General features: G+C 50.7%; 1 protein-coding gene across 3 annotated transcripts; it reads left to right on the top strand.

Annotated features, from left to right (window-relative positions):
- Positions 1-26,976, top strand: LOC112545555 (stonustoxin subunit alpha-like). Of its 3 annotated transcripts, none has more exons than XM_075916916.1 (4): positions 1-123; positions 4,281-4,412; positions 12,723-14,759; positions 23,755-26,975. In XM_075916916.1, the coding sequence occupies exons 2-4, from the start codon at positions 4,316-4,318 to the stop codon at positions 24,282-24,284; spliced, it is 2,664 nt and encodes an 887-aa protein (XP_075773031.1). In that variant the 5' UTR covers positions 1-123; positions 4,281-4,315; the 3' UTR covers positions 24,285-26,975. The 3 variants fall into 3 exon arrangements, with proteins under 3 accessions (XP_075773031.1, XP_075773032.1, XP_075773033.1); XM_075916917.1 differs by having other exon boundaries at positions 13-135; XM_075916918.1 differs by lacking the exon at positions 1-123 and adding an exon at positions 700-1,303 and having other exon boundaries at positions 23,755-26,976.

Here is a 26,976-nt window from a genome sequence, read left to right as displayed (position 1 = left end):
ACGTGATGATTGTTTCACTTTCAGGTTTGCTGAAGATTCTGTGCCAAGCTCCTGGAGAAAGCAGCAAAGTTTCCTGAACTCGCCTGCTGAAGTTTTATGATTAGAGTCAAGGGACTGATCCAGGTAAGGATTCAAGTAAGTCGTTTTGTCAGAATGGAAGCTATTGGCCTCTGCAAACATTGGAAGTTTTTGTTTGTTAGATTGTTCTTTTCCTGGTGACACTTCTGTCTGCTATTTAATGGAGATTGAAGGTTTGTGTGTAGTCCTGAGTGGGATACATTATTCCGGAAGCTTTTCGTGTAGCCTTGCAGGGAACCATGAGCCAGAAAGAATTGTGGACCCGTCCTGACATAGGATGTACACCAGAGACTTTTAAAATAGCAGTTTATAACATCTCTGCTGAGAGCCTGCATTGAGAACTTGGTGATTCGATGCATGTAATGTATTCTCCTTACTCTCATGATTTCCTTTCTTTTATTAATAAACCTTTGGATTTTAGCTTCTAAAGGATTGGCCCAGAGTGGTCTTGTGCATAAGATCCAAAGTGTAAATTGATTGGGACCTGTGGCTGGTTTCTGGGGACAGAAAGAACCTGTTCAGGGTAGGTGAAATTGAGTTCTAAAACCTCTCATCTGTGTGCAGGCCCAGGGCTGATTGCAGCACAGGAAGAGCTGGGGTGTCAGAGGGGTTTGCTCATGAGGCTTCAGGATGGCTGGATAGGAAGCTGGAGGGCTCAGTGTGACTGGTGTATGGCCAGTTTGGGAAGGTCCCAAGTTTGAGCAATTCTCCCTGAGCGGATGCCCTCAGCTGTGCCCAGACCCGGCCCGGTCTGTCACACCATGCACCAAGTGACACACTGGGGCAGATAACTTGAACACCGGTCAGTACATTTCTGACATGTGACAGGTCAGGCTGTAATTAAGTCACAGATATTTTTAGTGTAGTCCCCTTACTAAAGGTGCCTCTGGCTTTTTCTGGGAGGATCTGTGTGCTGAAATCTAGCCCTACAGACTACAACTCCCATGAGCCCTTGAGGAAACCAGGAAGGGAAGGCTTGTCCAGGCATGTGGAGAGAGGGTCTCAGGAGCCTGGGGGCTCTCCATTTTTGGGACAGAGGAGCCAGGCTGCTGTGGAGGAGCTTTATCCAGTCCAGGAGCTGTTGTGTTGCAGCTACAGCCTGGGACTGAGAGCCTTTGGGACTTAGATCGAGCAGGCTGCTTCTGGGGCAGCCCTATTGGAGAGAAAGTCTGGCTGTGCCTCTGGCTCAGAAGGATACACCACAACCAGCACACAGGAGCGGGCTGTAAGTAACTGGGCTCTTTGGGAAAGTGCTGCCTGGGACAGACCTCAGAGATACTGACTAACTCTGGGTCCAAAGAGAGGCAGAGTGGCCAGCCCAGAGAACTAGAGCTCCTGGCATTTGATGAAATGCTGGCTCCAGTGGCAGAGGGAGTTTGCAGCTGGCTGCACAGCTTGGGCTCACCCACGCACAACCTACAGAGAATATCCACTCCAGCAGGAGATCTTCAAGTGTCTGGACTCTGAATCCAGAGGAGTGCACACTCTGGGGTGGGATAAACGGTGGCAGTGCAAATGCAGCTAGATCAGTTCCTATTACTTCTGTGTACTTTGTTAATTGATGTTATTCACTGTTAATCTGTTAAACCCTGTTTGTTTAAGTTGTTACGTGAAGGTGGGTTAATTTTAATGTAAGCAGTTAGATGTATATTATTTATAATCATTTGTCCAGGGGTTAGATCCAGATTATTACTGGAATAATTGTATTCTTGGAGGCTCCCAAGGCACACCATTAAGTGTGTACAGGGCATGCCAGGTGGAGGCACTGCTATTGTATGTTCTTTATGAGCAAGGGGCTGTATAGGGATTCCCCAACTAAACAACATCACCACTGGGGTACTCAGGATCTCCTTCTATGTTAAAACCATCAGGTGCCCAGGCACGCCTGTGAGTGTGACCTACCCTCAAGGACCCAGGAAGGAAAATGGGGGTTACATGAGTAAAAGTCAGGGACAGATCAGAGGCACCAGGCACAAATCCCCAGCCCATGACCTGTCAGGACTTTGAACAGCCCTGACTAAGCGTTGGGGGAGGGGGAGGGAGGAGGGGAAGGGCAGTGGGTGTCACTGTTGGGGATACCACTGCTGCTGGAGGCTCAGGAGCCATCGCTCAGGCACCCCCTCAGGCCAGCTCCTAAGAGTGGCTGCGGGAGCAGAGGGCAGAGATGGCTGCAGGGCCACCAGTGCACTTGGCTGCAGAACCGCTCCAGCAGCAACGGGCGTGTCCGTCCCAGTGGCCATCTGAGCAGCTCGATCTGGGGCCAGGCCTGGGCAGCCCTGGGGTCGGCCACAGCAGCTAGTGCAGAATTCACTGAAGTCAGAGATTTCGCTGAGATTTCTGCAACCTCCTTGAAAGACACGAAACTCTGATCCTGTTTGTGCTGCTCTGAAGTGGTGTCAGCGCCCCCGGGCGTTCAGAACCCACGGCCTCCCCATTGCGAAATCGGCTCTACAATCATGAGACCGTACAATGGTGATTTATTTACATTATTGTTTCTGAACCTATAGGACTCAGGTTTTCTCTGAATCCTAGAATCATAGAATCCCAGGGCTGGCAGAGACCTCAGGGGTCACTGAGTCCAGCCCCCTGCCCAAAGCAGGACTGACCCCGACTACATCATTCCAGCCAGGGCTTTGTTCAGCTGGGACTTAAACACCTCTAGGGATGGAGATTCCACCCCCTTCCTAGGGAACCCAGCCCAGTGCTTCCCACCCTCCTAGGGAAATAGTTTGTCCTAATATCCAACCTACACCTCCCCCACTGCACCTTGAGACCATTGCTCCTCATTCTGCCAACCGTCATGGCTGAGAACAGCCTCTCTCCAGCATCTTTGGAACCCCCCTTCAGGAAGTTGCAGGCTGCTCTCAAATCCCCCCTCACTCTTCTCTTCTGCAGACTAAACAGACCCAAATCCCTCAGCCTCTCCTTGTAGGTCATGTGCTCCAGCCCCCTAAGCATTCTGTTGCCCTCCGCTGGACTTTATCCAATGGGTCCACATCCTTTCTATAGTGAGAGGCCCAGAACTGGACACAGTACTCCAGATGTGGCCTCACCAGAGCCCAATAAAGGGGAATAATGACTTCTCTAGATCTGCTGTCTCACCTCCTGAGTGAGTCTGGTTCATGCCAGTGACTGTAGCTGCGGACAAAAGGCCTTTAGCTCCATGGCCTGAGCAGCCAGGTTCCTGATGAGCGCTAATGTGATGCTTTGGAACTAGCTTGGTTTTCTGGCAATGTGTGTTTATTAAGCCAAGTTCAGACCATGTTGGAGTTTGTAGGGGCAGGGTCTAGCACCCTGAGCCCCCTCCATGCGTCCAGAGACAGCTCTCCTCCCAATGCAAACACTGAACCAATGGCACCTGTTCACACACCCTCCGAATGCATCTGAAATCATTTTGCATGTGACGGGATCTCCCTGGTTACTGCAGGCTCTCACCTGAATTTATGAATTGCCCCAAGACAAATCATGAGCTTTCGTGGGCACAGCCCACTTCTTCAGATGACTGGCAGCCCACGAAAGCTCACGATCCCATCTACATGTGCTGTTAGCCAGGTGTTGCTTTTGAAGTTCACCCTGTACAGACTAACTCGGCTACACCCTGAAGCCTTTAAAATGGAACAGTTAGAATCATCATGAAGTGTAACCCAATTAGTTCACAGACTCACAGAACACTAGAACCGGAAGGGACCTCGAGAGCTCATCGAGTCCAGTCGCCTGCACTCACGGCAGGACCCAGCACCGTCTAGACCACGGGTGGGGAGCCTCAGGCCTAGGATGCAGCCCTCAGCTTGCCAGGATCCAGCACCCAAGGCTCAGCCCCTCCGCCCCCCAACACTGGGGAGTCTGCGCTGGTGCTCCAGTCCCCCTGCTGCCTGCCTGTGGGGCCGGAGCACAGAAAATCTAGGGTCTGGTGTGCGAGGGGAATGTGGGGAGGGTCGTTCTGCTTCTCTGTTGGGGCCACGCTGGGGTTTTTTTTCTGCTTCTCACTTGTGTGTGGCCCTCAACTGAGTTTCCTGTGGGTCAGCAGCCCCCGACCCAGAAAAGGTTCCCCAACCCTGATCCAGCCCATCCCTGACTTTTCAACCTGCTCTTCAATATCTGCAGGGTTGGAGATTCTACAGCCCCCTGGGCAGTTCATTCCAGTGATTAACCCCCCCTGACAGGTAGGAAGTTTTTCCTAACGTCCAACCTATTTCTCGCAGGCCAGAGAGAGGAGCGAGCGTCTGGGTGCTGAACGATGGCCGGGTCAGGAGACACGATTGAGATGCCGGCCCTGGGCCGCCCCTTCCAGCTGGGGATGCTGTACGACTGCCGCACGGACGCCCTCATCCCAGGTACCTGTCGCTGGGGAGGAACGGGCCCTGCAGAGCTGGCCCTTCTCAGGGCACTAGGAGAAAAGGGAAACTGCCCATCGGCTCCCCGGCCACGGCAGCATCAATGCAGTGCCCTGGCAGCGCTGTCAGGCTAGGAAAAGGGGCAGAGCCACAGACCTGGCTCCTACCTCCCCATTTCCCTGTACGAGGGGGCAGGTCTCATTGGAAAGGCCCCTCTCTGCACCCAGCACATTGGGGCTCACTGGGAGGCATTGGAAGGAATAGCTCCAGCTACGCACACACCTCCTGGTGCTCCACAGCAATGGTAACCCCCAGGAAAGGCCTGGGCCAGGCTGTGCCCAGCTCAGTGCAAACACCCGCTCTGTGCGGGGGCAGCCCAAGCCAGGGTGCGAGGGGCAGGAGGAATGGGATGGAAATGCCACCAAACGACCCCAAGGGCACTGTATGTAACCCCCTGCCAGGTGGAGCCAGCAGCAAGCAGGGCTGGGCTCAATATCTAGGGGTGCATGTTCAACAGTGCAGCACAGAACCGGCTCCAGCCCCCAGCCAGTGACTTTGGACAATTACACCTCACCCTGGGCACCACTGGGAGACAATTCGTAGAATCACAGAATCTTGGGGCTAGAAGAGACCTCCGGGGTTATTGAGTCCAGCCCCCTGCCCAAAGCAGAACTAATCCCAACTCAATCAGCCCAGCCAGGGCTGTCAAGCTGAGACTTAAACACCTCTAGGGATGGAGATTCCTCCCCATCCCAGTGCTTTCCCACCCTCCTAGGGAAATAATTTTTCCTAATATCCAACTAAGACATCAATGTAATTTGTGACCATTGCTCCTTGTTTTGCCATCTGTCACCGCTGGGAACAGCTTCTCTCTATCCTCTCTGAAATTTCCCTTCATACCGTTGAAGGCTGCTATCTACCTCTCCCCCCATCTTATTGTCATCTGTAAACTTGCTGAGGGTGCAATCCATCCCCTCATCCAGATCATTAATAGAAAAGTTGAACAAAACTGGCCCTAGAGCCAATCCTTAGGGCACTCTGCTTGAAACTGATCACCAAACTGACATCAAGCCATTGATAACTACCCATTGGGCCCGACAGTCTAGATAGCTTTCTATCCACCTTCATCCAATTCATTCTTCCTTACCTTGGTGGCAAGAGACTGTATCAAGAGCTCTGCTAAAGTCAAAGTACATCACATCCGCTGAGTTCCCCATGTCCTCATAATAGAAGCTAATCAGATTACTCAGGTATGACTTGCCCTTTGTGAATCCATGTTGACTATTCCTGATCACTTCCCCCTCTCCCAAGTGCCTCAACATGGATTCCTTCAGGATCCCCTCCACGATTTTTCCAGGGACTGAGGTAAGGCTGACTGGTCTGTAGTTCCCTGGATCGTCCTTCTTCCCTTTTTTAAAGATGGGCACTACATTTGCCTTTTTCCAGTCATGCAGGATCTCTCAGGATCTCTACAAATTTTCAAAGATAATGGCCAAAGGCTCTGCAATGACATTTGCCAACTCTCTCAGTACACATGGATGCATTAAATCTTGACCCATGAATTTGTGTATGTCTAGCTTTTCTGAATAGTCCTTTGCTACACCTAAATCACACATGTCTGTCGTCAGAGGGATGGAAATTAGATGTATCGAGTGCAAATGAAGCTGTGATTTAAAAATCCTGTGCTTCATTTCCATAATTGTGGCCACCACTTTTTTCTGAAATGGGGCTTTCTGAAAAAAACTGGCAGTTTAAATGGCGCATTTTCGACAGCAATGCCCCATCTCGAAAGAGTCTATCCTCCTACAGGATATTTGAAAATGGCATTGCTGTCGAAAATGCCCTGTCTAAACTGCCAATTTTTTTCAAAAAGCCCCATTTTGGAAAAAAGTGGTGGCCACCATTATGGAAATGAAGCACAGGATTTTTAAATCACAGCTTCATTTGCACTTTTGATACATCTAATTTACATGCCTCTGACGATAGATGGTGTAGTTTAGACATAGCCCTTAAACTACTCTTACTCCACCACGGGCTGCCTGCCTCCTTCCCATACTACGTTGCCTAGTGCAGTAGTCTGGGCGCTGACCTTATTGGTGAAGACAGAGGCAAAGAAAGCCTTGAGTACTTCAGCTTTCCCCACATCATCTGTCACTAGGTTACCTCCCGCATCCAGTAAGGGCCCTACCCCCTCTCCGATCATCCTCTTATTGCTAATTTGCCTGTAGAAACCTTTCTTGTTACCCCTCACATCCCTTACTAGCTGCAATTTTAATTGTGCTTTTGCCTTCCTGATAACTCCCCTGCATGCTCAAGCAATCACTGACCGCTCTGCTCCCTCAGCTGCCCTTCCAGCCCCTCCCCTTCTGCTCCCTTGGTGGCCCTGCCAGCCCCTCCCCCTTTGCTCCATCACCTGACCTGGCAGCCCCCATCAGTTCACAACATCACTTCTGCTGCATCTGCCTCTTCCCTGTGAGCCCTGCAGGTCGGTCTCTGCAGGTTCCTCCAGCTCCCAGTGACTGTCAGGCTGGGCAGGACCACGGCCCCACAACGGTGATTTCAGAGCTAGTGATCCCTGAACAACACAAGAGATTCCACATGGTGCCTGCTTGGCCCTGTCTGTGAGTGGGTTAAGACATGGCCTGCACCCTTGGGCAGCATCCCCTCAAGCAGGACACCTGTCCCCTCGGACTGTCGCAGGCGGCTGGCATCTGACACCCCCGGAATAGCAAGTTCTGTTCTGTGGAGGGTGACGACCCTCAGGCAGCACAGGCTGAGCACCGTCCTGCTCCCCTTCCCGCAGGCCATGAGGATAAGCCCATGTCACTGCCCCTGCATTCAATACAAAGTGATTTGTGTCCCACGCCAGCCAGATGGATCCCTTGGGCCACACAGCTCAGTCTGCTGGGGCCCGAGGCAGAGTGGGTGTGTTCATGGACACAGCCTGGTCCTGAAGCCTTTGCCCCTCCCCTGCGAGTGATAGTGGAGAGCTTGTGCAAATCCTGCTTCCATCCACCTTCCCCAGGAAGCTGCACCAGTGCTGGCCAGCCCATCACAGAGCATGGGGCAGAAGTGGAGGGGCAGAGACTGGTGATGAGACTGGCTGCAGCCTGGAGAGGATTTCACAGATGCAGGAGTCACAAGATAGAACATTTCCTAGAGAGAGAAGTGGGGGGATATGCTACCGGGTGGCAGAACAACGAGTGGGGCAGCATGGCACCGATTTACTCTCTCATAGAACAAAGGGTCCTCAATGAATTTAAAATGCAGCTAATGTGAACAAAGGAAATACACTTAAAGTGATGTGATGAGCATGAGGAAGTGTCTGCCCCCAGCTAGTTGAATCAGAGATGTAGGGCTGGTAGGGACTTGGGAAGGGGATCTAGTCCCGCTACCTGCACCGAGGAAGGAATAGATGCACCAGGACCACCTTTGGCAGGTGTTTGTTGAACTTCAAAACCTCCAGTGACGGGGATTCCACAACTTCCCTTGGACACCTGTACCAGGGTTACTTTTTGTTCTCCCGCTTCCCTCCCCATTCAGCAGGGACAGAGAACAGTTCACCCTCCCCTTTTTAACAGCCTGTGACCAATGTGAAGACTGTTATCAGGGCTCTCCTCGGTCGTTTTCTCTTTGGACTGACCATTCCTGGTTTTCCACCTCTGCTCAAAGGTGAAAAATCATTGATCTGTTTTGTTGCTCTGCTATGGACTCTAAACCATTGATCGGTTTTGTTGCTCTGCTATGGACTCTAAACCATTGATCGGTTTTGTTGCTCTGCTATGGACTCTAAACCATTGATCGGTTTTGTTGCTCTGCTATGGACTCTAAACCATTGATCGGTTTTGTTGCTCTGCTATGGACTCTAAACCATTGATCGGTTTTGTTGTTCTGCTATGGACTCTAAACCATTGATCGGTTTTGTTGCTCTGCTATGGACTCTAAACCATTGATCGGTTTTGTTGTTCTGCTATGGACTCTAAACCATTGATCGGTTTTGTTGTTCTGCTATGGACTCTAAACCATTGATCGGTTTTGTTGCTCTGCTATGGACTCTAAACCATTGATCGGTTTTGTTGTTCTGCTATGGACTCTAAACCATTGATCGGTTTTGTTGCTCTGCTATGGACTCTAAACCATTGATCGGTTTTGTTGCTCTGCTATGGACTCTAAATCATTGATCGGTTTTGTTGTTCTGCTATGGACTCTAAACCATTGATCGGTTTTGTTGCTCTGCTATGGACTCTCCAACTTGTCCACATCTTTCCTGTGCTGTAACTGTCATGGATTTGTGGGGAAAACACTCCAGAACTGACTCCTCTATCAGGACTCGGGGCAGCCCCTCCTCACTCAGAGCGTGCTGTCCCCAGGGCAAGAACCTTACGCAGCCTCCTTGGTCTCACCTCAGAGCACCCAGCAACTTTCTCTACACTGCGCGTCCCGCAGTGAGTCTGCCGAGGCAGGGCCCTGGGGAGCCAGAGGGCTGTGCCCAGTTCTGCAGCCAGCAGGAACTCAGGCAGCATGTCAAATGGCAGGTTTGTTAGTCGACAGGGACACAGAGCAGAGCAGAGCAGAGCAGAGCAGAGCTTGGGAGCCCAGAAATCCGGAGCACTCAGTAAAGTCCATCTTCAGGGGGAGGGGAGCCATTGCTCTGAACCCCCAGCCTGCCAAGACTGATTTGCTTCCAGCGGCCTGGCCCCTAACACACCCATTGCTTCTCCTCCAGCCTGTGTTACCTGATTGCATCTTCCCTGTGGCTCAGGTTACGAAGAGCAGTCATTGTGAGGCATGTTAGCCATCAGGTAAGAGAACAGTCGAGTAACAGCATCAAATCTTAGTGGGTACAGAACTATTTGATAGTCCCTGGGGGCAGGGCAGCAGGTAATTGCTCCTGGCCCCATTCCCAGGGAGACCCCAGACAACCCCTTGCTGCAGGGTAGAAAGCAGAGCTGGTCAGAAGGGGAACCAGTTTTAAAACCAGCTCCCCACACAGAACGGCTGCCTGTCGCCCCATGCTGCTGTTCTAATACAGAGGGAGCAGTGCGTGTGGCAGCACCCCCTGTCTGCAGGGGTCTAAACTCCCCACACACAGAGGCTGCTCCCTGAGATGCCGGAGCAACCCCTGTCTATGGGGAATGTGGACCCCCCATGGACAGAGGATGCTTCACGTCAGTCTCCCCTTCCTTCCCCTACTCCCCCCCACTGCTGCCTCTGACAGTGCTCCTGGTGTAGTCACATTGTTCTCCTGCTAATTTTCCTTCACATTGGGAGAATTTGCATTTGTGCCTTTAATACTGTCTTACCAGGAAACTGTCAGCTCTCCTAGACTACTCTTTTTCCTCAGATTTTTCCCCCGGTGACCTTACTAGTCTGTTTTTTACATCTATTATTTTTATTCTGCTCTTACTCTTTCCTTTCCTGAAGATCAATATATTAGAAAATTGCCTTTTACCTTCAGAGTTGCAACCAATCCCTCCCCTTTAGTCAGAATTAAGTCTAAAATGGCTGCCCCCTTCTTATTTCTCCTTCTTCCAAAACAGGAAGTTGTGTCTCACATATTCCAAGAGCTGATTGGACACTTTGGGTACGTCTAGACAACAGGCTTTTGTCAACAGAGGCTTTGTCGACAGATAGGCTATGTCTAGACTGCAAGCCTCTTTCAAAAGAGGCTCTTTCGAAAGATACTTTCGAAAGAGCCTCTTTCGAAAGAGAGCGTCTAGACCGCACGCGGAACTTTCAAAAGAGCAAGCCGCTTTTTCGAAAGAAAGCACCCAGTGAGTCTGGATGCTCTCTTTCGAAGAATCCCTATTTACATTCAAGAACGCCTTCTTTCGAAAGAAGCACTTTCGAAAGAAGGCGTTCTTCCTCGTGAAATGAGGTTTACCGCCGTCGAAAGAAAAGCCGCGTTCTTTCGATTTAATTTCGAAAGAACGCGGCTGCAGTCTAGACGCAGGTGAAGTTTTTTCGGAAAAAGGCTACTTTTCCTGAAAAAACCCCTGAGTCTGGACACAGCCATACTGTCGACAAAGCCTCTTTTGAAAAAGAGTGTCTAGACTACAGCCAGTTCAGTCAACAAAGCAAGCCACTTTTTTGACAGAAAGTATGTTTCATGCACCTTCCGGCAAAGGGTCTGGGGCTGGCCATTCTCAGAGAGATCACTGGGCTGAACAGACCATGGACCAGGTCAAATGTGGCAATTCCAAGCTGCCTAAATCGAAGAGCCAGGTGTTTCTAATGGACGTGGTATTTCAACTGTAAGTGTAGCACTTGCTCCCTGGAACAGCGAACCCAGCGTGGGGAGTGAACTTGGTCACTGCAGAGAGGGCTTTATTCAAAATAAATCACACAGGATCATGTCTTCCAAAGTCCTGTATAGAGGCAGGAGTAAGAGGAAGTTGTTAGCCATGTTGTTCAGTCTTGACTAGGCATGTTTGTGTGATACCAGGCCAGTTCACTTGGTGTCCCTCGCTTATAGTGTTGCCAGGTGTCCAGTTTGGAACCAGACAGTCCAGTATTTGAGATTTCTGTCCAGGAAATGAATTGAGAAAATATAAATGTCTGATATTTTCTAATTAAGTAAGTTTTATTATTATTATGAGTATCAGCATGTCCGTAGTTGGTTGGTAGACATGCTCACACTGCGTGAGTAATACTGCGTAAGCCAGGCAGTATGCAGCTACACAATAGAGAGGAGGGGGCCAGGACCAAGGTGGGATGAAATGCCTGGGGCCAGACTCACTCATGTGCCCTGCCAGGACTGTGCGTGGGACGGGCAGCACTCTGGGGTCTGTATGCACCCGAGCCAGCCCCACTCCTTCCTGGCAGGTTCTCCCCCTCCCAAGCTCCTTACCTAGCCAGCTCTGCTCCTCCCAACTCCCTCCCGGCCAGCCCTGCTCCCTACCAGCTGGTTCCACCACAGCCAGCCCAGCTCCCAACAACCCCATCCCGGCCAGGCCCACTCCCCGCCAGCTGGTTCCCCCTAGCTAGGCCCACTTCCCTCAACCCCCTCCTGGCCAGCCCCGCTCCCCACCAGCTAGTTCCCTGCCAGCCATTTAGGGGGAGAGGTAGATATGCTTGAGGGAAGAGATAAGGTCCAGAGTGACTTAGACAAATTGGAGGATTGGACCACAAGAAATCTGATGCGGTTCAACAAGGACAAGTGCAGAGTCCTGCACTTGGGACGGAAGAATCCCAAGCATTGTTACAGGCTGGGGACCAACCAGCTAAGTAGTAGTTCTGCAGAAAAGGACCTGGAGGTTACAGTGGATGAGAAGCAGGATATGAGTCAACAGTGTGCCCTTGTAGCCAAAAAGGCTAATGGCATATTAGGTTGCATTAAGAGGAGCATTGCCAGCAGATCCAGAGATGTGATTACTCCGCTTTATTCAGCTCTGGTGAGGCCACATCTGGAGTATTGTGTCCAGTTCTGGGGCCCCCACTACAAAAAGGATGTGGACGCATTGGAGAAGATCCAGCAGAGGGCAACCAAAATGATTAGGGGGCTGGAGCACATGACCTATGAGGAGAGGCTGAGGGAGTTGGGTCTGTTTAGTCTGCAGAAGAGAAGAGTGAGGGGGGATTTGATAGCAGCCTTCAACTTCCTGAAGGGAGGTTCCAAAGAGGATGGAGAGAGGCTGTTCTCAGTAGTGATGGATGGCAGAACAAGGAGCAATGGTCTCATGTTGCGGTGGGAGAGCTCCAGGTTGGATATTAGGAAAAACCATTTCCCTAGGAGGGTGGTAAAGCAGTGGGATAGGTTCCCTTGGGAAGTGGTGGAGTCTCCATCCCTAGAGGTGTTTAAGTCTCAGCTTGACAAAGCCCTGGCCGGGTTGATTTAGTTGGGATTGGTCCTGCCTAGAGCAGGGGGCTGGACTTGATGACCTTCTGAGGTCTCTTCCAGTTCTATGGTTCTATGATTCTATGATTCTCCCACCTCCCTCCTGACCAGCCCAGCTCCCCGCTGGCCAGTTTCCCCTCCCTGTTTCCTCTTCCCGGCCAGCCCCGCTCTCCCCTAAATTCCTCCCAGACAGCCTTGCTGTCTGCTAGCTAGTTCCCTCCACCTGCCAATCTCCCTCAGTCAACCTGTTCCCCCCAACCTCCTCCTGGCCAGCCCTGCTTCCCTCCTGGCTGTTCCCTTCCCACAATCCACCTGAGATCAAGTGTGTCTGGTATTTTTTTGAACCCTCTGGTAACCTTACTGTCTCATTATTTTTCAGTCTCAGAAATGACACACAGTTAAACCCTGCATAGATGTTGTGTGCTGTGTAACCCATCAGCAACATTACCGTGTGCTTCTTTCTGACATTGCAGGGATCACTCTGTGGCGCCCGAATGATCTTGAAAGGGATGTAAAGAAAAAACCACAACCCAGGGCTGAATTTGAGATCATCGCATCTGACACCATTGAGGATAAGGCCAACGCCCTCAATGTCACGGCATCGCTCAAGGCCAGCTTCCTGGGGGGCATGATTGAAGTAAGTGGATCTGCCAAATACTTAAATGACACCAAAACATCCAAACAACAGGCCCGAGTCACTCTCCGGTATTCGGCCACAACAAGGTTTGAGCACCTAACCATGAGCCAATTAGGAGCAGGGAATGTCTATTATCCTGCTGTGTTTGACCAAGGCACGGCCACCCACGTGGTCACGGCTGTGCTGTACGGCGCCCAGGCTTTCTTCGTGTTTGATCGAGAAGTTTCTTCTTCTGAGAATGTCCGCGAGATTGAGGGATCACTCCAGATTGCAATTAAAAATATACCCTTTGTTTCTCTGGAAGGGAAAGCGGAAATCAAAATGGATGAAAAAGACAAAAAAAATGCTGACAAATTTAACTGCAGGTTCCATGGTGATGTTGTTCTTGAGAGAAATCCAACTAATTTCCAAGATGCCATGAACATTTATGCCACCCTTCCAAAGATGCTGGGTGAGAACGGGGAGAAGGCCGTAGCCATGAGAGTCTGGCTGTACCCGCTGACCAAGCTGGATTCCAAAGCTGCTCAGCTGGTGCGTGAGATCAGCTTAACGCTGCTTTCTGATGCTCAGACTTCAATGGAGGACCTGGCAGAACTTGACATGAGATGCAACGACATGGGGAAGAATCCAATTGCCAGAACCTTCCCTGAAATCCAGAGGAAAGTCCAACAGTTCAAAGGTCTGTGCATGCAACACAGACAGACTTTCCAGAAAGAGCTGGCAGGACACTTACCGTCCATCCGTGGAGGAGGAGAAGAGGAAGGGGCCCTGGTGGACATTCTGTCACGCAGAAACCTGTCTCCCTTCAATACTCAGAAACTCAATGAATTCTTGAACACAAAGGAGCGAGAGATGAATTATGTGAATTCCTATCTCAGTGCCCTAAGCAATGTAGGCGTGGTGCCCTCCCAGAGTGAGCTAGAGAAAATAGTGCTCAACCCTGGGCTTGATTTTGTTGTTTCTTTTACATTCACCTCCTTACACAACGAAGAGCCATATTTAGCAGATTTAGATCTTTGGCTTCGCACCCAGTCTATGAGGGACACTCAGGATCCTGCACCAGCCAATTCTTCTAGTGAGAAACCAAAATCCAAAGCCTGGTTTGAGGACAAGGAAATATATAAAAAAGCTCGAAAAGCTGCAAAGTGCTTTTCAGATTTTGCCCGTGTTAATGAATCTAACAAGAAGACCCGGTTCATAGTGGCCTCTGTTCCAGACGAGTCCAATCCAGGTGCTTCCATTTACCTGTATGCAGATGGAGACTTGCTCAGCACTGACTTCCAGCCTCCATCGAAGCCTTTTCCTCTCCTGACTGGTGGAGTCCAATGTGACAGTGTGCAGCTCACGCTGAAACCGGCAGCCTATGGCAGAGCTGAGATATGCGGCTACCAGGCAGAGTACAGACTTGTCGGGCAGGAGAACTGGGTGGCTGTGAATGTCAGTAACACACAAGAGACACTCACAGTCACAGGGCTCCGTCCAAACACCCAGTACCAGTTCCGATACGCGGCCGTGAGCAAACCAGGGCTCAGCGAGAGCAGTGATGTGAGTGACATAGTGAAGACGCTTCCTCCTACCAGCTCCCCTGGGAAACCTGTAGCATCAATTGTAATATCATCTGCCTTGGCCCTGGCCTGGGAGAGTCCATGTGCCATTGGAGATGGAGTCAGTATAAGCGAGTACAAGGTGGAATACACAGAGGAGGCTGGAGAAGCCAAATGGCTGGAGCGAAGGACAGGAAAGAGAACCGAATCCTGCACCATTGATGGATTAATGCCACAGACGCCCTACAGATTCCGGGTGTCGGCCGTGTGTGCAGACGGATCTGTGAGTGACCCAAGCGAGGAGGTTCACATCTCAACACTAAAGAAAGGTAACATTTAAATATATTTGCACATTCTCCCCCTCCCTTCCCTAGCACAGGACCCTGAGGTAACTAATTTAGGTAAAGCTGTATTTATCACTGGAAGGAAATTGATTGATCCTAGGTGATAATGTGCGAATTGTGATGGACATCATCCAGCACTTTATTAAACGGACCTATAGACACAGATATGCATAACTCTAGGATGCTTGGGACAAAATACCTCATTTAATCTATCAATCTTCATGTCATGATCTGCTGGATCTGTTGATCTTATTTTGGTGTGTGTATCATTCCTACGTGTAATATTAGGTATATGGAGTGGGGAATGGTTTATGGAATGGGTCTCTAACCTTTTTAAACACAAGATCACTTTTTCAATTGAAGTGCAATGTAAGATCTACTTCAAACCCAAATCCCCTTGCCCCGCTTCCTTCCTGCCTCTTCTTTGAGTCCCTGCCCCAGCTCCACCCCTTCTCCAAGGCCTCATCCTACTCCTCCTTCCCCCTTTGAGCCTCACTGACTTGCAGCAGGCTGGGACAGAAGGTTGGGGTGCAGGCTCTGGTCTTGGGTCAAGGTGTTTGGCCTGGGTGGGCTCTGGGCTTAGCCATGGGTGGGGAATTGGGATCCAGGAGAAGATTCAGGGTGCAAGCTCAGAGAAGGAGTTTGTGTGCAGGGGGAAGTTCAGGTTGGGAGAGAGATTCAGGAAGCAGGCTCTGACTAGGCACCATTTCACTGTGACGGACCGGGCCGTGTCTGGGCACAGCTGAGGGCATCCGCTCAGGGCGAATTGCTCAAATCCGGGGCTCCTTACAGCCCCCAGACTGGTGACCTCTCCAAACAGGCCACAAACCAGTCCCACAGAGCGCTTCAGCTGCCTGCCTGAAGCCTCATGAGCAAAACCCCTCTGACACCCCAGCAATATCCGTGCCCCAGATGGCCCCGGGCCTCATACACAGGTGGGGGGTCCTAGCACCCAATCCCACCTACCCCAAACAAGTCCTGTCCGGTTCCAAGAAACCAGCCACAGATCCCTGGTCAATTTACCCTCTGGATCTTACCCACGAATCACTCTGGGCCAATCCTTTAGAATCTATATCTAAAGGTTTATTATCACAAGAAAGAAAAACATGAGAGTAAGGTTGTTAAAGATTATTATGTTACCTGCACCGAATCTCCCAGTCCTCGATGAAGGCTCTAGCAGAGATGTTACAGCTGCTGGTTTAAAAGTTCTTGTTGCACATCCTAGCATCAGGATGGGTTCACAGGTCTTCCGGGCTCTTCGATCCCTGCACTGCTGCCTCTGGGATGAAGTGCTGAGCTGAGAACAAAATGGCATCGACCGCATGGCCTCTTTATACCTCCTTCCTGGCCTCTTCTAGTATGTAGCAGGTCACCTGGACAGAGGCCAATCTCAGGTGACAGCCCCCATTCTTTAGGTGTGTCCTCGGCCCATTGAGAGCCATTGTCCCACAGGGCCTCGGTAATTAGCATGTCCACAGGCCCGGCCCTGCCCAATGCTCAACCACATGCAGGGAAATCTTCAGTGTCCATACAAGTACATGCTAATAATTGCACACACAGACATTATACAAACTCATGAACAGCGTACATAGGATTATCAGATAATAAGCTTCTATTCAATACCTCACATGGCCCCCTCCTATACCATTTTTGGGGCCAACACCCCCAGCTATGGGTGCATCAGTGATCTGGCTGCTCCCCTCAAGATCCAGCAACGTGACAGTGGAGTAGTGAGGTTAAGGCGGCTTATCCCTGCCCTGGCCCTGCACCACTACTGAACGCAGCTAACATGAACAACAATGGTTCCATGGCACCATATGCTGCCCCTCATCTATAGGCACTGAGCCCACATTTTATATGTCTGTGTATTTATACCTGCCTCAGGAATTTCCACTACGTGCATCTGACGAAGTGGGGCTTTGTCCATGAAAGCTTATGCTCCAACACATCTGTTAGTCTATAAGGTGCCACAGAACTCCTCAAAACAAAGAAAATCATCTGATCATGTCAAAATAGACATTGCCTATCTACACATGGATTCATGCTTCAAGGTCCAGTCCATTTCTATGTTTGTGGCATCGGAATCCTGCCTGGTTCAAGTCATCTTATTCACCCATTTCCTGGCTTTAACTTATGCGCTCGCGCGCGCGCACACACACACACACACACAAAAGAAGCAAGCAGGGTTCCTTTCCATTCAAATCTCAACACCTTTTCCCATTGGCTCTCCTAGCTTCCTGCCAACACCTTCTAGCTATCTGCGTTTAACCCTCTAGTCACCAAATGCTGGAATGCCCAGAAAAGGACAGCACTCCTATCCATCCACCTTCGACTCATTTGTCATGCAAGATTGCCGTCCTTGTGGTGGTGACGTCACCCAGACTGGGATCATAGCTTAAAACCTGAACTTTGGAACCACCATACACAGTATTTTTAAGGATAAGGTCCAGTTCCAACCCCACCTGGCTTTTTTTTACCAAAGATGGTTTTGTTCTTCCATGCTAACCAGGATATTTTCCTCTTCTTTTTCTTCTGTAAGCCACAAACCAACAGCAAGGAGAGGAGGCTTCATGATTTGGGCATCTGGCATGCCCTGGCTTTTATCTGGAGTGTACCAGGCCCTTTAAGATATCAACCTAGCTCTTCCTAGCAACTGCAGACAGGATGCAGTGCCTTCCAGTCTCCACATTGAGTTACCTTCCAGTCTCCACATGGAGTTACCTCCTGCATCATGGCATGTTATGATTTGGCACCACTAGTTGTAAAGGCTCACTCAACAAGTATGCAGGCACTGAGTGCATACCTTGCTCCTGTCCTGACTCAGGACATCTGTGGTCTATGACATGGTCTTCTGTATACATGTTCATGATTGACTATGCCCTTAATCTGCAAGCCAGGGAGGACCCTGCTTTGTCAGTGCTGTGCTACAAGCAACGTGTGCCTGAACTCCTATACATAGAATCATAGAATCATAGAATTATAGGACTGGAAGGGACCTCAAGAGGTCATTGAGTCCAGCCCCCCGCCCTCAAGGCAGGACCAAGCTCCGTCTACACCATCCCTGTCAGATGTCTATCTAACCTGTTCTTAAATATCTCCAGAGAGGGAGATTCCACCACCTCCCTTGGCAATTTATTCCAATATTTGACCACCCTGACAGTTAGGAATTTTTTCCTAATGTCCAATCTAAACCTCCCCTGCTGCACTTTAAGCCCATTACTCCTTGTCCTGTCCTCAGAAACCAAGAGGAACAAATTTTCTCCTTCCTCCTTGTGACACCCTTTTAGATATTTGAAAACCGCTCTCATGTCCCCCCTTAATCTTCTTTTTTCCAAACTAAACAAGCCCAGTTCATGAAGCCTGGCTTCATAGGTCATGTTCTCTAAACCTTTAATCATTCTTGTCGCTCTTCTCTGTACCCTTTCCAATTTCTCCACATCTTTCTTGAAATGTGGCGCCCAGAACTGGACACAGTACTCCAGCTGAGGCCTAACTAGTGTAGAGTAGAGCGGCAGAATGACTTCATGAGTTTTGCTTACAACACACCTGTTGATACAACCTAGAAGCATATTTGCTTTTTTTGCAACAGCATCACACTGTTGACTCATATTCAACTTGTGGTCCACTATGACCCCTAGATCCCTTTCCGCCATGCTCCTTCCTAGACAGTCGCTTCCCATCTTGTATGTATGGAACTGATTGTTCCTTCCTAAGTGGAGCACTTTGCATTTCTCTTTATTAAACTTCATCCTGTTTACCTCTGACCATTTCTCTAACTTGCTAAGGTCATTTTAAATTATGTCCCTATCCTCCAAAGAAGTTGCAACCCCACCCAGTTTGGTATCATCTGCAAACTTAATAAGCATACTCTCTATCCCAATATCTACGTCATTGATGAAGATATTGAACAGTATGGGTCCCAAAACAGACCCTTGCGGAACTCCACTTGTTATCTCTTTCCAGCAGGATTTAGCACCGTTAACAACAACTCTCTGACTACGGTTATCCAGCCAATTATGCACCCACCTTATCGTGGCCCTACCTGAGGGTATGTCTACACTACCCCCCTAGTTCGAACTAGGGGGGTAATGTATGCATACCGAACGTGCTAATGAAGCCCGGGATTTGAATTTCCCGGGCTTCATTAGCATAAAGCCGGCGCCGCCATTTTTAAAAGCCGGCTAGTGCGAACCCCGTGCCGCGCGGCTACACGCGGCATGGACTAGATAGTTCGGACTAGCAAGCTATTCCGAACTATCTGTACGCCTCGTGGAAATTCAAATCCCGGGCTTCATTAGCAAGTGCGGTATGCATACATTACCCCCCTAGTTCGAACTAGGGGGGTAGTGTAGACATACCCTAAGTTATATTTTCCTAGTTTACCAATAAGAATATCATGAGAGACCGTATCAAATGCCTTACTAAAGTCTAGGTATACGACATCCACCGCTTCTCCCTTATCCAGAAGGCTCGTTATCCTATCAAAGAAAGCTATCAGATTAGTTTGGCATGACTTGTTCTTCACAAACCCATGCTGGCTATTCCCTATCACTTTATTACCTTCCAAGTGTTTGCCTATGATTTCCTTAATTACCTGCATGGATGTTGTTTGGGAGTCACTTAATATGGAATAGACATGGGCAAGAGCTTTCCTTCCCTTCTCCAATGTGGAAAATTACCCCACTCCCACAGCAGTAGTGGAGACAGAGTTTCACTTGCTGTAAGGAATTTCAGCAAGGACTGCCAGTGCCAGCCTCCCTACCTTCACATTCCAAAAGAAACGGAAGAAATGAATTGAATTTAAGAACTTTATAAAATCTTATGAAGAAACAAATAATCTAATTCTCATAACAGAACACAGCTATTTATAACCCACGGATATTGTTCACGGTTACAGTAACCATAAGAAAAACTAAAAGTAAAATGTGAACAGTTCAGTCCACACAAACACAGTAAGAAGAGACTGAGAGCTGCCATAATCTGAGATGTATTTCACCAAAGTCTCAGTTTGTGCCTCTGATCATCAACACTGCCCCATACGCTGAGTCTGAGCCATCTCTCCTCTTGCTCGTAGGGATCCTCAATTGGGCTAACTCTACACTACGAGTTTTGCTGGAAGAGGCAATGCAAATGAAGCGCAGATTAGCATTTTCTCATGCTTCATTTGCATAATCTCTTCCGGTCTGTTTTTGCGCAAGGGGTTTTTGCATGACAACAAGCAGTGTGGATGGGTCTGTTTTGCGCAAAAATCCTTTTTGCAGAAGATCCTTATGCCTCCCCATGCTCCAGTCCCCTGAGCATCGACTTGCAGTGTCCAGTCCCTGCTCCGCTGGACACCCGGGGAATGAGCAGAGCCACATTCCCAACGGGCGAAAACCAGCAGCCCATAGGTGGAACCCAGCTCTGCTTAACACAGCACTGAGATCAGTCTCCGGAGAAAGCATGTCGGCCTGGATTCAACATGGCACACTGACTGACATGAAGGCAGCAGAACACTGGAGACAGTTCCATGATTACGAGGGCACCCCCACCTCCCCTGCCCTCTCATCCACATTCACACCCTGCAGTGATTCCTGCAACCAGTGTGCCACAGGCTTTTCGCAGCAGTTTGGGACATCAGCCAGGGGAGGGCACATTATGGGGCGGTGGATACCTGGGGTTGGCTGGGGGGGCCACATACATGATTATTACAACAGCCTGACTGGCCACCGTGTCCTACCAAGAATTCTTCTGGTGAAAAACAACTTGGAAATCAAATGGCAGAAAACGTCATTAGCCCTGGGCTGAGGCTGCCTGGGGACAAATCACGTCCTTCCAGAGCATCAAGTGCAGCAAATGCCACCAAGCGAAGGGGAATGCCCAGACAGCCTTAACTCTGCCCCCCTTGTGCGATGCCACAGGGCACCCATGATAACACAGACTCACACTCTGTGCTTTAAGGGAGAGCAGCTCCTCCCGCCTGCCTTACGCGATCTCCATCCACCCTACAGAGAGAACAGGGGCTGCTAAACCTCACAATCCCTCCCCTCCTTTCACTGTCACTGCACCCTAATGCTCACACAGAATCCCAGGGCTGGCAGAGACCTCAGGAGTCACCAGGTCCAACTCCTGCCCAAGGCAGGACCAACCCCAACTCAATCAGCGCAGCCAGGGCTTTGTCAAGCAAGGACTTCAAAACCTCAAGGGGTGGAGATTCCACCCCCTCCCTAGGGAACCCAGCCCAGCGCTTCCCCACCCGTCTAGGGAAATAGTTTTTCCTAATATCCAACCTAGACCTCCTGCACTGCAACTTGAGACCAGTGCTCCTCATTCTGTCATCTACCACCACTGAGAACAGCCGCTCTCCAGCCTCTTTGGAAACCCCGTTCAGGGAGTTGCAGGCTGCTCTCAAATCCCCGCTCACTCTTCTCTTCTGCAGACTAAACAAACCCAGATCCCTCATCCTCTTCTCATAGGTCATGTGCTCCAGCCCCCTCAGCATTGTCATTGCCTTCCAAGGTGACCTCTTCCCTCTGATCACCAGCACAAGGGCTAGGGAGAAGAGCGTGCACACAGGTACACAAGCACACACGCATGCACACACACTTCAGAGGGCCACAGCCCCCAGTTCCCCTTCTATCATATGACAGCTCTTCCAAGTTGTATCAACATATTTCTCCCCCTTCAGTACAGCACAGCAATACCTAGCACAGTGCAGGCTGCTAATTCCCAGAGGCTATTCCCAGCTCCAGGGGGCAGAGTTAAGGCTGTGAGGGCATTTACCTGAACTCGCTACCTCCAGCATTCACACAGTTCAATTTTGCTGAACTTGACTTTCTTGCAGGGCACCAGGTATCCCCAGGCATCTTATCACAGAGTTAGTGAAGTGTTGTTGCCATAGAATCATAGAATCATAGAATAATAGGACTGGAAGGGACCTCGAGAGGTCATCGAGTCCAGCCCCCCGCCCTCAAGGCAGGATCAAGCTCCGTCTACACCATCCCTGACAGATGTCTATCTAACCTGTTCTTAAATATCTCCAGAGAGGGAGATTCCACCACCTCCCTTGGCAATTTATTCCAATATTTGACCACCCTGACAGTTAGGAATTTTTTCCTAATGTCCAATCTAAACCTCCCCTGCTGCACTTTAAGCCCATTACTCCTTGTCCTGTCCTCAGAAACCAAGAGGAACAAATTTTCTCCTTCCTCCTTGTGACACCCTTTTAGATATTTGAAAACCGCTATCATGTCCCCCCTTAATCTTCTTTTTTCCAAACTAAACAAGCCCAGTTCATGAAGCCTGGCTTCATAGGTCATGTTCTCTAAACCTTTAATCATTCTTGTCGCTCTTCTCTGTACCCTTTCCAATTTCTCCACATCTTTCTTGAAATGTGGCGCCCAGAACTGGACACAGTACTCCAGCTGAGGCCTAACTAGTGCAGAGTAGAGCGGCAGAATGACTTCACGAGTCTTGCTTACAACACACCTGTTGATACAACCTAGAATCATATTTGCTTTTTTTGCAACAGCATCACACTGTTGACTCATATTCAACTTGTGGTCCACTATGACCCCTAGATCCCTTTCCGCCATGCTCCTTCCTAGACAGTCGCTTCCCATCTTGTATGTATGGAACTGATTGTTCCTTCCTAAGTGGAGCACTTTGCATTTCTCCTTATTAAACCTCATCCTGTTTACCTCTGACCATTTCTCTAACTTGCTAAGGTCATTTTGAATTATGTCCCTATCCTCCAAAGAAGTTGCAACCCCACCCAGTTTGGTATCATCTGCAAACTTAATAAGCGTAATCTCACTCTCTGGGTAGCTCGTTAGCTAATACAAAGAGCAGCACTGAGGGGCCCACGCTGACACATGTCACACTGCCTGGCTCCTAAGCATATTGGCCTGGATTTAACATGGGACGTATATTGACATGAATGCAGCAGAACACTGAAGACAGTGACATGACTGTGAGGGTACCCACGCTTCCCCGACCTCTCAGCCACATTCACATCCCACAGCGATTCCAGCAACCAGCGTGCCACAGGCTTTCCGCAGGGACCTCGCGGGACACTGTCTGTGAACCAGAATGCAAAGAACAGATCCAGGAGAGCCCTGCAACCCTCATGTGCCTCTGGGCCCTCTGCCAATCAGCGCCAAGAGGACCCCAAGACAGGAAATCTTTTCTTGTTGTTTTGGGGAAGAAATGGTCCCATGAATGTTTGGTTGGAGGGGAGGGGCTGGGGCAGGGGAATAGGGGAGAGTGTTTGGGGGATCAGCCACGGGAGGGGACATTATGGGGAGGTGAATACGTGGGGATTGTCCCACCAACAATTCTCCTTCTGCTGAAAAACATCTTGGAAATCAAATGTCAGAAAACGTCATTAACCCTGGGCTGAGGCTGCCTGGGGACAAATCACGTCCTTCCAGAGCATCAAGGGCAGCAAAACTCACCTCTGTGAAAACAAGGAAACACCAAGCTAAGGGAAATGCCCGGACAACCTTAACTCTGCCCCCCTTGAGCGATGCCCCAGGGCACCCATAACACAGACTCATACTCTGTCTTCGTGCTGTAATGGAAAGCAGCGCCCCACACCTGCCAGACGCAATCTCCACCCACCCTGCACCAACTTATTCCTCCATCGGTCAGCACAGTGATACCTAGCACAGTGCATGCAGGCAGCTAATTCCCAGAGGCTATTCCCAGCTCCAGGGGGCAGAGTTAAGGCTGTGAGGGCATTTACCTGAACTTGCTACCTCCTGGCATTCACACAGTTCAGTGTTGCTGAACTTGGCTTTCTTGTGGGGCACCAGGTATCCCCAGGCATCTTATCGCGGGGTCAGTGAAGTGTTGCCATGTAATCTCGCTCTCTGGGTAGTTCTTTAGCTAATACAAAGTGCAGAACCAACAGGCCCATGCTAACACACGTCACACTGCCTGATTCCTCCGTCATTGACCCATGTCCGCCTCTAAACACTCCCATTCCGTCTCTCCCCAGTGAATTTGTCTCTGGATCCAGCCACAGCACATCCTGAGCTCGTCCTGTCTGCTGACGGAAGAAGCGTGCGCCGGGGAGAAAAGTGCCAGATGGTGCCTCACAATCCACGGAGATTTGATTATTTGCTTTGTGTGCTGGGCTCTGAGGGCTTCCCCTCTGGGAAACATTCCTGGTTGGTGAAGGTGGAGGGAGGGCTCACTGCAGACTGGGCTGTGGGGGTGGCTAGGGAGTCTGTGCAAAGGGATGAAGAGGTTGGCTTCACCCCTGAGGAGGGGTTCTGGGTGGTGCAGAAGTGGGGCAGTGCCATAGATTACCGGGCTCACACCTCCCCTATCACCCGCCTGTCCTTGAGCAGAGAACCCAGCGAGATCTTGGTCTCCCTGGACTATGAAGGGCGGCAGGTGGCATTTAATTATGCTGATGACCTGGCCCCGATCTTCACTTTCCAACAGGCCTGTTTCAATGGGGAGAAAATCTTCCCTTTCCTCTGGGTGTGGGGCTCAGGCTTCCAGCTGACCCTCTGCCCCTGAGCCGGGCCCTGCCAAAGCAGGCTGGATACACCCATGCAAGGTCTGCAGATCCTGCCCAGCCTGCTTTGTCCTCACGCTGCCTGGCTCTGGCCAGGGCCATCCTTAAGATTTCTGGTCCCTACGCAGCGCTATGAAACCAGGGCCCCCCTGCCCAACGGCAGCCAGGGGCGGGGGAGAGGGGAGGATGATTTTTTCGAGCTGCAATGTTATAATCCTCAGCAACACGCTAATGAAATAGTTTTAAAGCAAATGTTAATCTCCAGTCCTGTCGACTCTCACGGCACATTGAGAAACCGGCCGTCTAGGCCCCGGCAGTCTAGATGCCTGTGGAATGGCTCCATTGCCACTTCAACAGTGCTGTCACAGGCTGAGTGCTGCTTCCTACAGCTCTGGCAGGCTGGGCCCCTTTTCAGTGCACTGGACCCTCTCCAAGGAAGCCACAGAACAGGGGTGGGAAGAGGCAGGTGGGGGGACAGTGAGGCCCAGGGGTGCCCCACATTAAATCGCCGCTTCATTTTGCTATGTCTAGTAAACTCATCGACCTGGCTCTGTCGACGGAGCCATGTAGTCTAGACATACCCGTGGTTACTGCACCTGCCCAAGGGGCTGCAGTTAGGTCGACACGGCGCCGGCTACACGGGTTGGGTCGTGCACGTGTCGCGGCCTCACAGGTCAGGCCCACACTTGGCCTGATCCCTCCTCCCTTCTCAGGGAGCCCATCTCTTCCCGGAGCCTGTCCCCCACCTCCTGGGCTGGGTCTCTCAGAGCCTTTACCCTGTCTCTTCCATAGGCCTCTGGGGGACTCCCCTCACTCTGAGCCCCCCCCTCCCCCAGAGGGAACAGCACAGCCCTGGTCCCCGGCCCAGAGCGACTCTCATCCAGCACCCAACAGGAGGGTTTATTGAGCTTTGAATGCAGCAAAGGATCCCTCAGGCCTGTCGACCTGACTCTCCCAGCCCCCCACGTCTAAGTCTCCCCTGCAGCCAAGGGGGCTCGTCCTACCCCCTCCCTGTCCTGTTCAGAAGGATATCCAGCCAAGCCTTGATAGTCTTCTCCAGCAGCCCCACCCCGGCCTTGTCTTTTCCCCAGGTAGCAGGGTCACCAGGGCCCCCCTTTTCCTTCTCCCTCTCCCTCTCCTCTGCCCTTTGTTCTCCCCTGGCTGGAATGAGTGGGGCAGGGAACCAAGGTCTCCTCTCTGCAGCCCATTGGCCTCCCTCCGGCCACACCCAGCTGTGCCCCCCAAGCTTGATCTGTCAGGCACCAGGCGCTGGGACCCCAGTTCTGTGCTGTTCCCTGTAAGAACAAACTCCCTCTCCTTCTTCTCATTGAACCAGTAACATCTTGGGACACTGAGCGCCCTCTTCTGTATGAGCCCCCCCCCCCCAAACCTCCAAAACTCCCTTTTTTCATCACAGCAGGGGTATCACTTGGGGGAGCAGATTTTTCCCACCCCTGAGCAACTAAGTTATAGGATGTGAGTTCATAGTGTAGGCCTGGCCTAAGATTCTCTGTCCCGGGGCAGGAGCCATCTCTGGGTCATGGCCCAGGCTCCGGGGCCCATGGCAGGAAGGGTCCCTTAGGCAGTGTCTGTGCGAGGGTCTGGCTGGGCTGCACATGGCGCCGATGGCAGGAGGGAAAGCACAGGGACCTGTAGGCAGTGCCAGGCTGCCACTGGCAGTGTGATTCCCACCCCATCCTAGAACAGTTGTGGCTGAAGACGGACACAGAATGAGCTGGAGGAACAAGGGGAAGCCAATCAGGTCATGTCACTATCCCCATCACAGGATGCTGTGTGAGGCGAGGAGTCACTACGATGCTCAGTTACGCAGACTGAGGGGGTGCTAGCTGGATGCCAGCTGTAGGGTTTCAGGACTATCAGAGAGATGCTCAGCATTAGCTGTATCAGTAAAGTGAAGCAGAAACGCAAGGCCTGCAGGCTGAGGCCTGTGAGATTTCAGCTTTGCCATGGGGATAGGAAAGTTTGACGTGAACAAGTGACTGCAGAAGGACCCTGTGCCCGTAAGAGCCCAAGATGCCTGGAGAGATGGGCCCACAGGTGATGTTACGGAAAATCGACCACAATGTTCTGTGAGATAATGAGATTGTACCTCACTGTAACATGGATCACAGCACGTCCTGACTGCAGGGTGTGCACTGTGCACAGGTGCCACTGGAAATGAGAGGCACTAGAGAGATCCTGTGGGAAACAGGGCACCATGTAGTTCTAGGGGATGGAAATACAGATGAGGACAAAGAGGGTTGACCCCTTCATGCACATGTGGAGTATGTTAGAGGGGGTCAAAATAACAATAGAAAAGCAGGTTCACAGAGTGAGCAGAACTTGGAGCATCCCAGGGAAAATCCCCAGCAAGAACCATCCCTCTCCTGACCCTCAGTGGGGGAGGAATCCATCACTCTAGGAACATCTGTAAGGCTGAGAGTGCGACTACACTGGTCACTTGGGCATGGGAATTGGCAGGGCTTCTATACGCTTGAGTAACTGTAATGACGCTTGTCTCTAATAAAACGTATCATACAGACCAGACGTGGTACTTGTGAATGTCTGTGTCACTGTCCATGGTCTTCATGAGCTGCTAGAGACTCTGCATCGAAAGCCACAAGCAGAGGTGACTGTTGCTTCATGAATCTTAGAAACACAGAATCAAAGGGCTGGAAGAGACCTCAGGAGTCA

This window comes from Pelodiscus sinensis, unplaced genomic scaffold (genome assembly GCF_049634645.1).
Source record: "Pelodiscus sinensis isolate JC-2024 unplaced genomic scaffold, ASM4963464v1 ctg40, whole genome shotgun sequence".
Lineage (NCBI taxonomy): Eukaryota > Metazoa > Chordata > Testudines > Trionychidae > Pelodiscus > Pelodiscus sinensis.
This window is presented reverse-complemented; position numbering and strand designations above follow the sequence as displayed.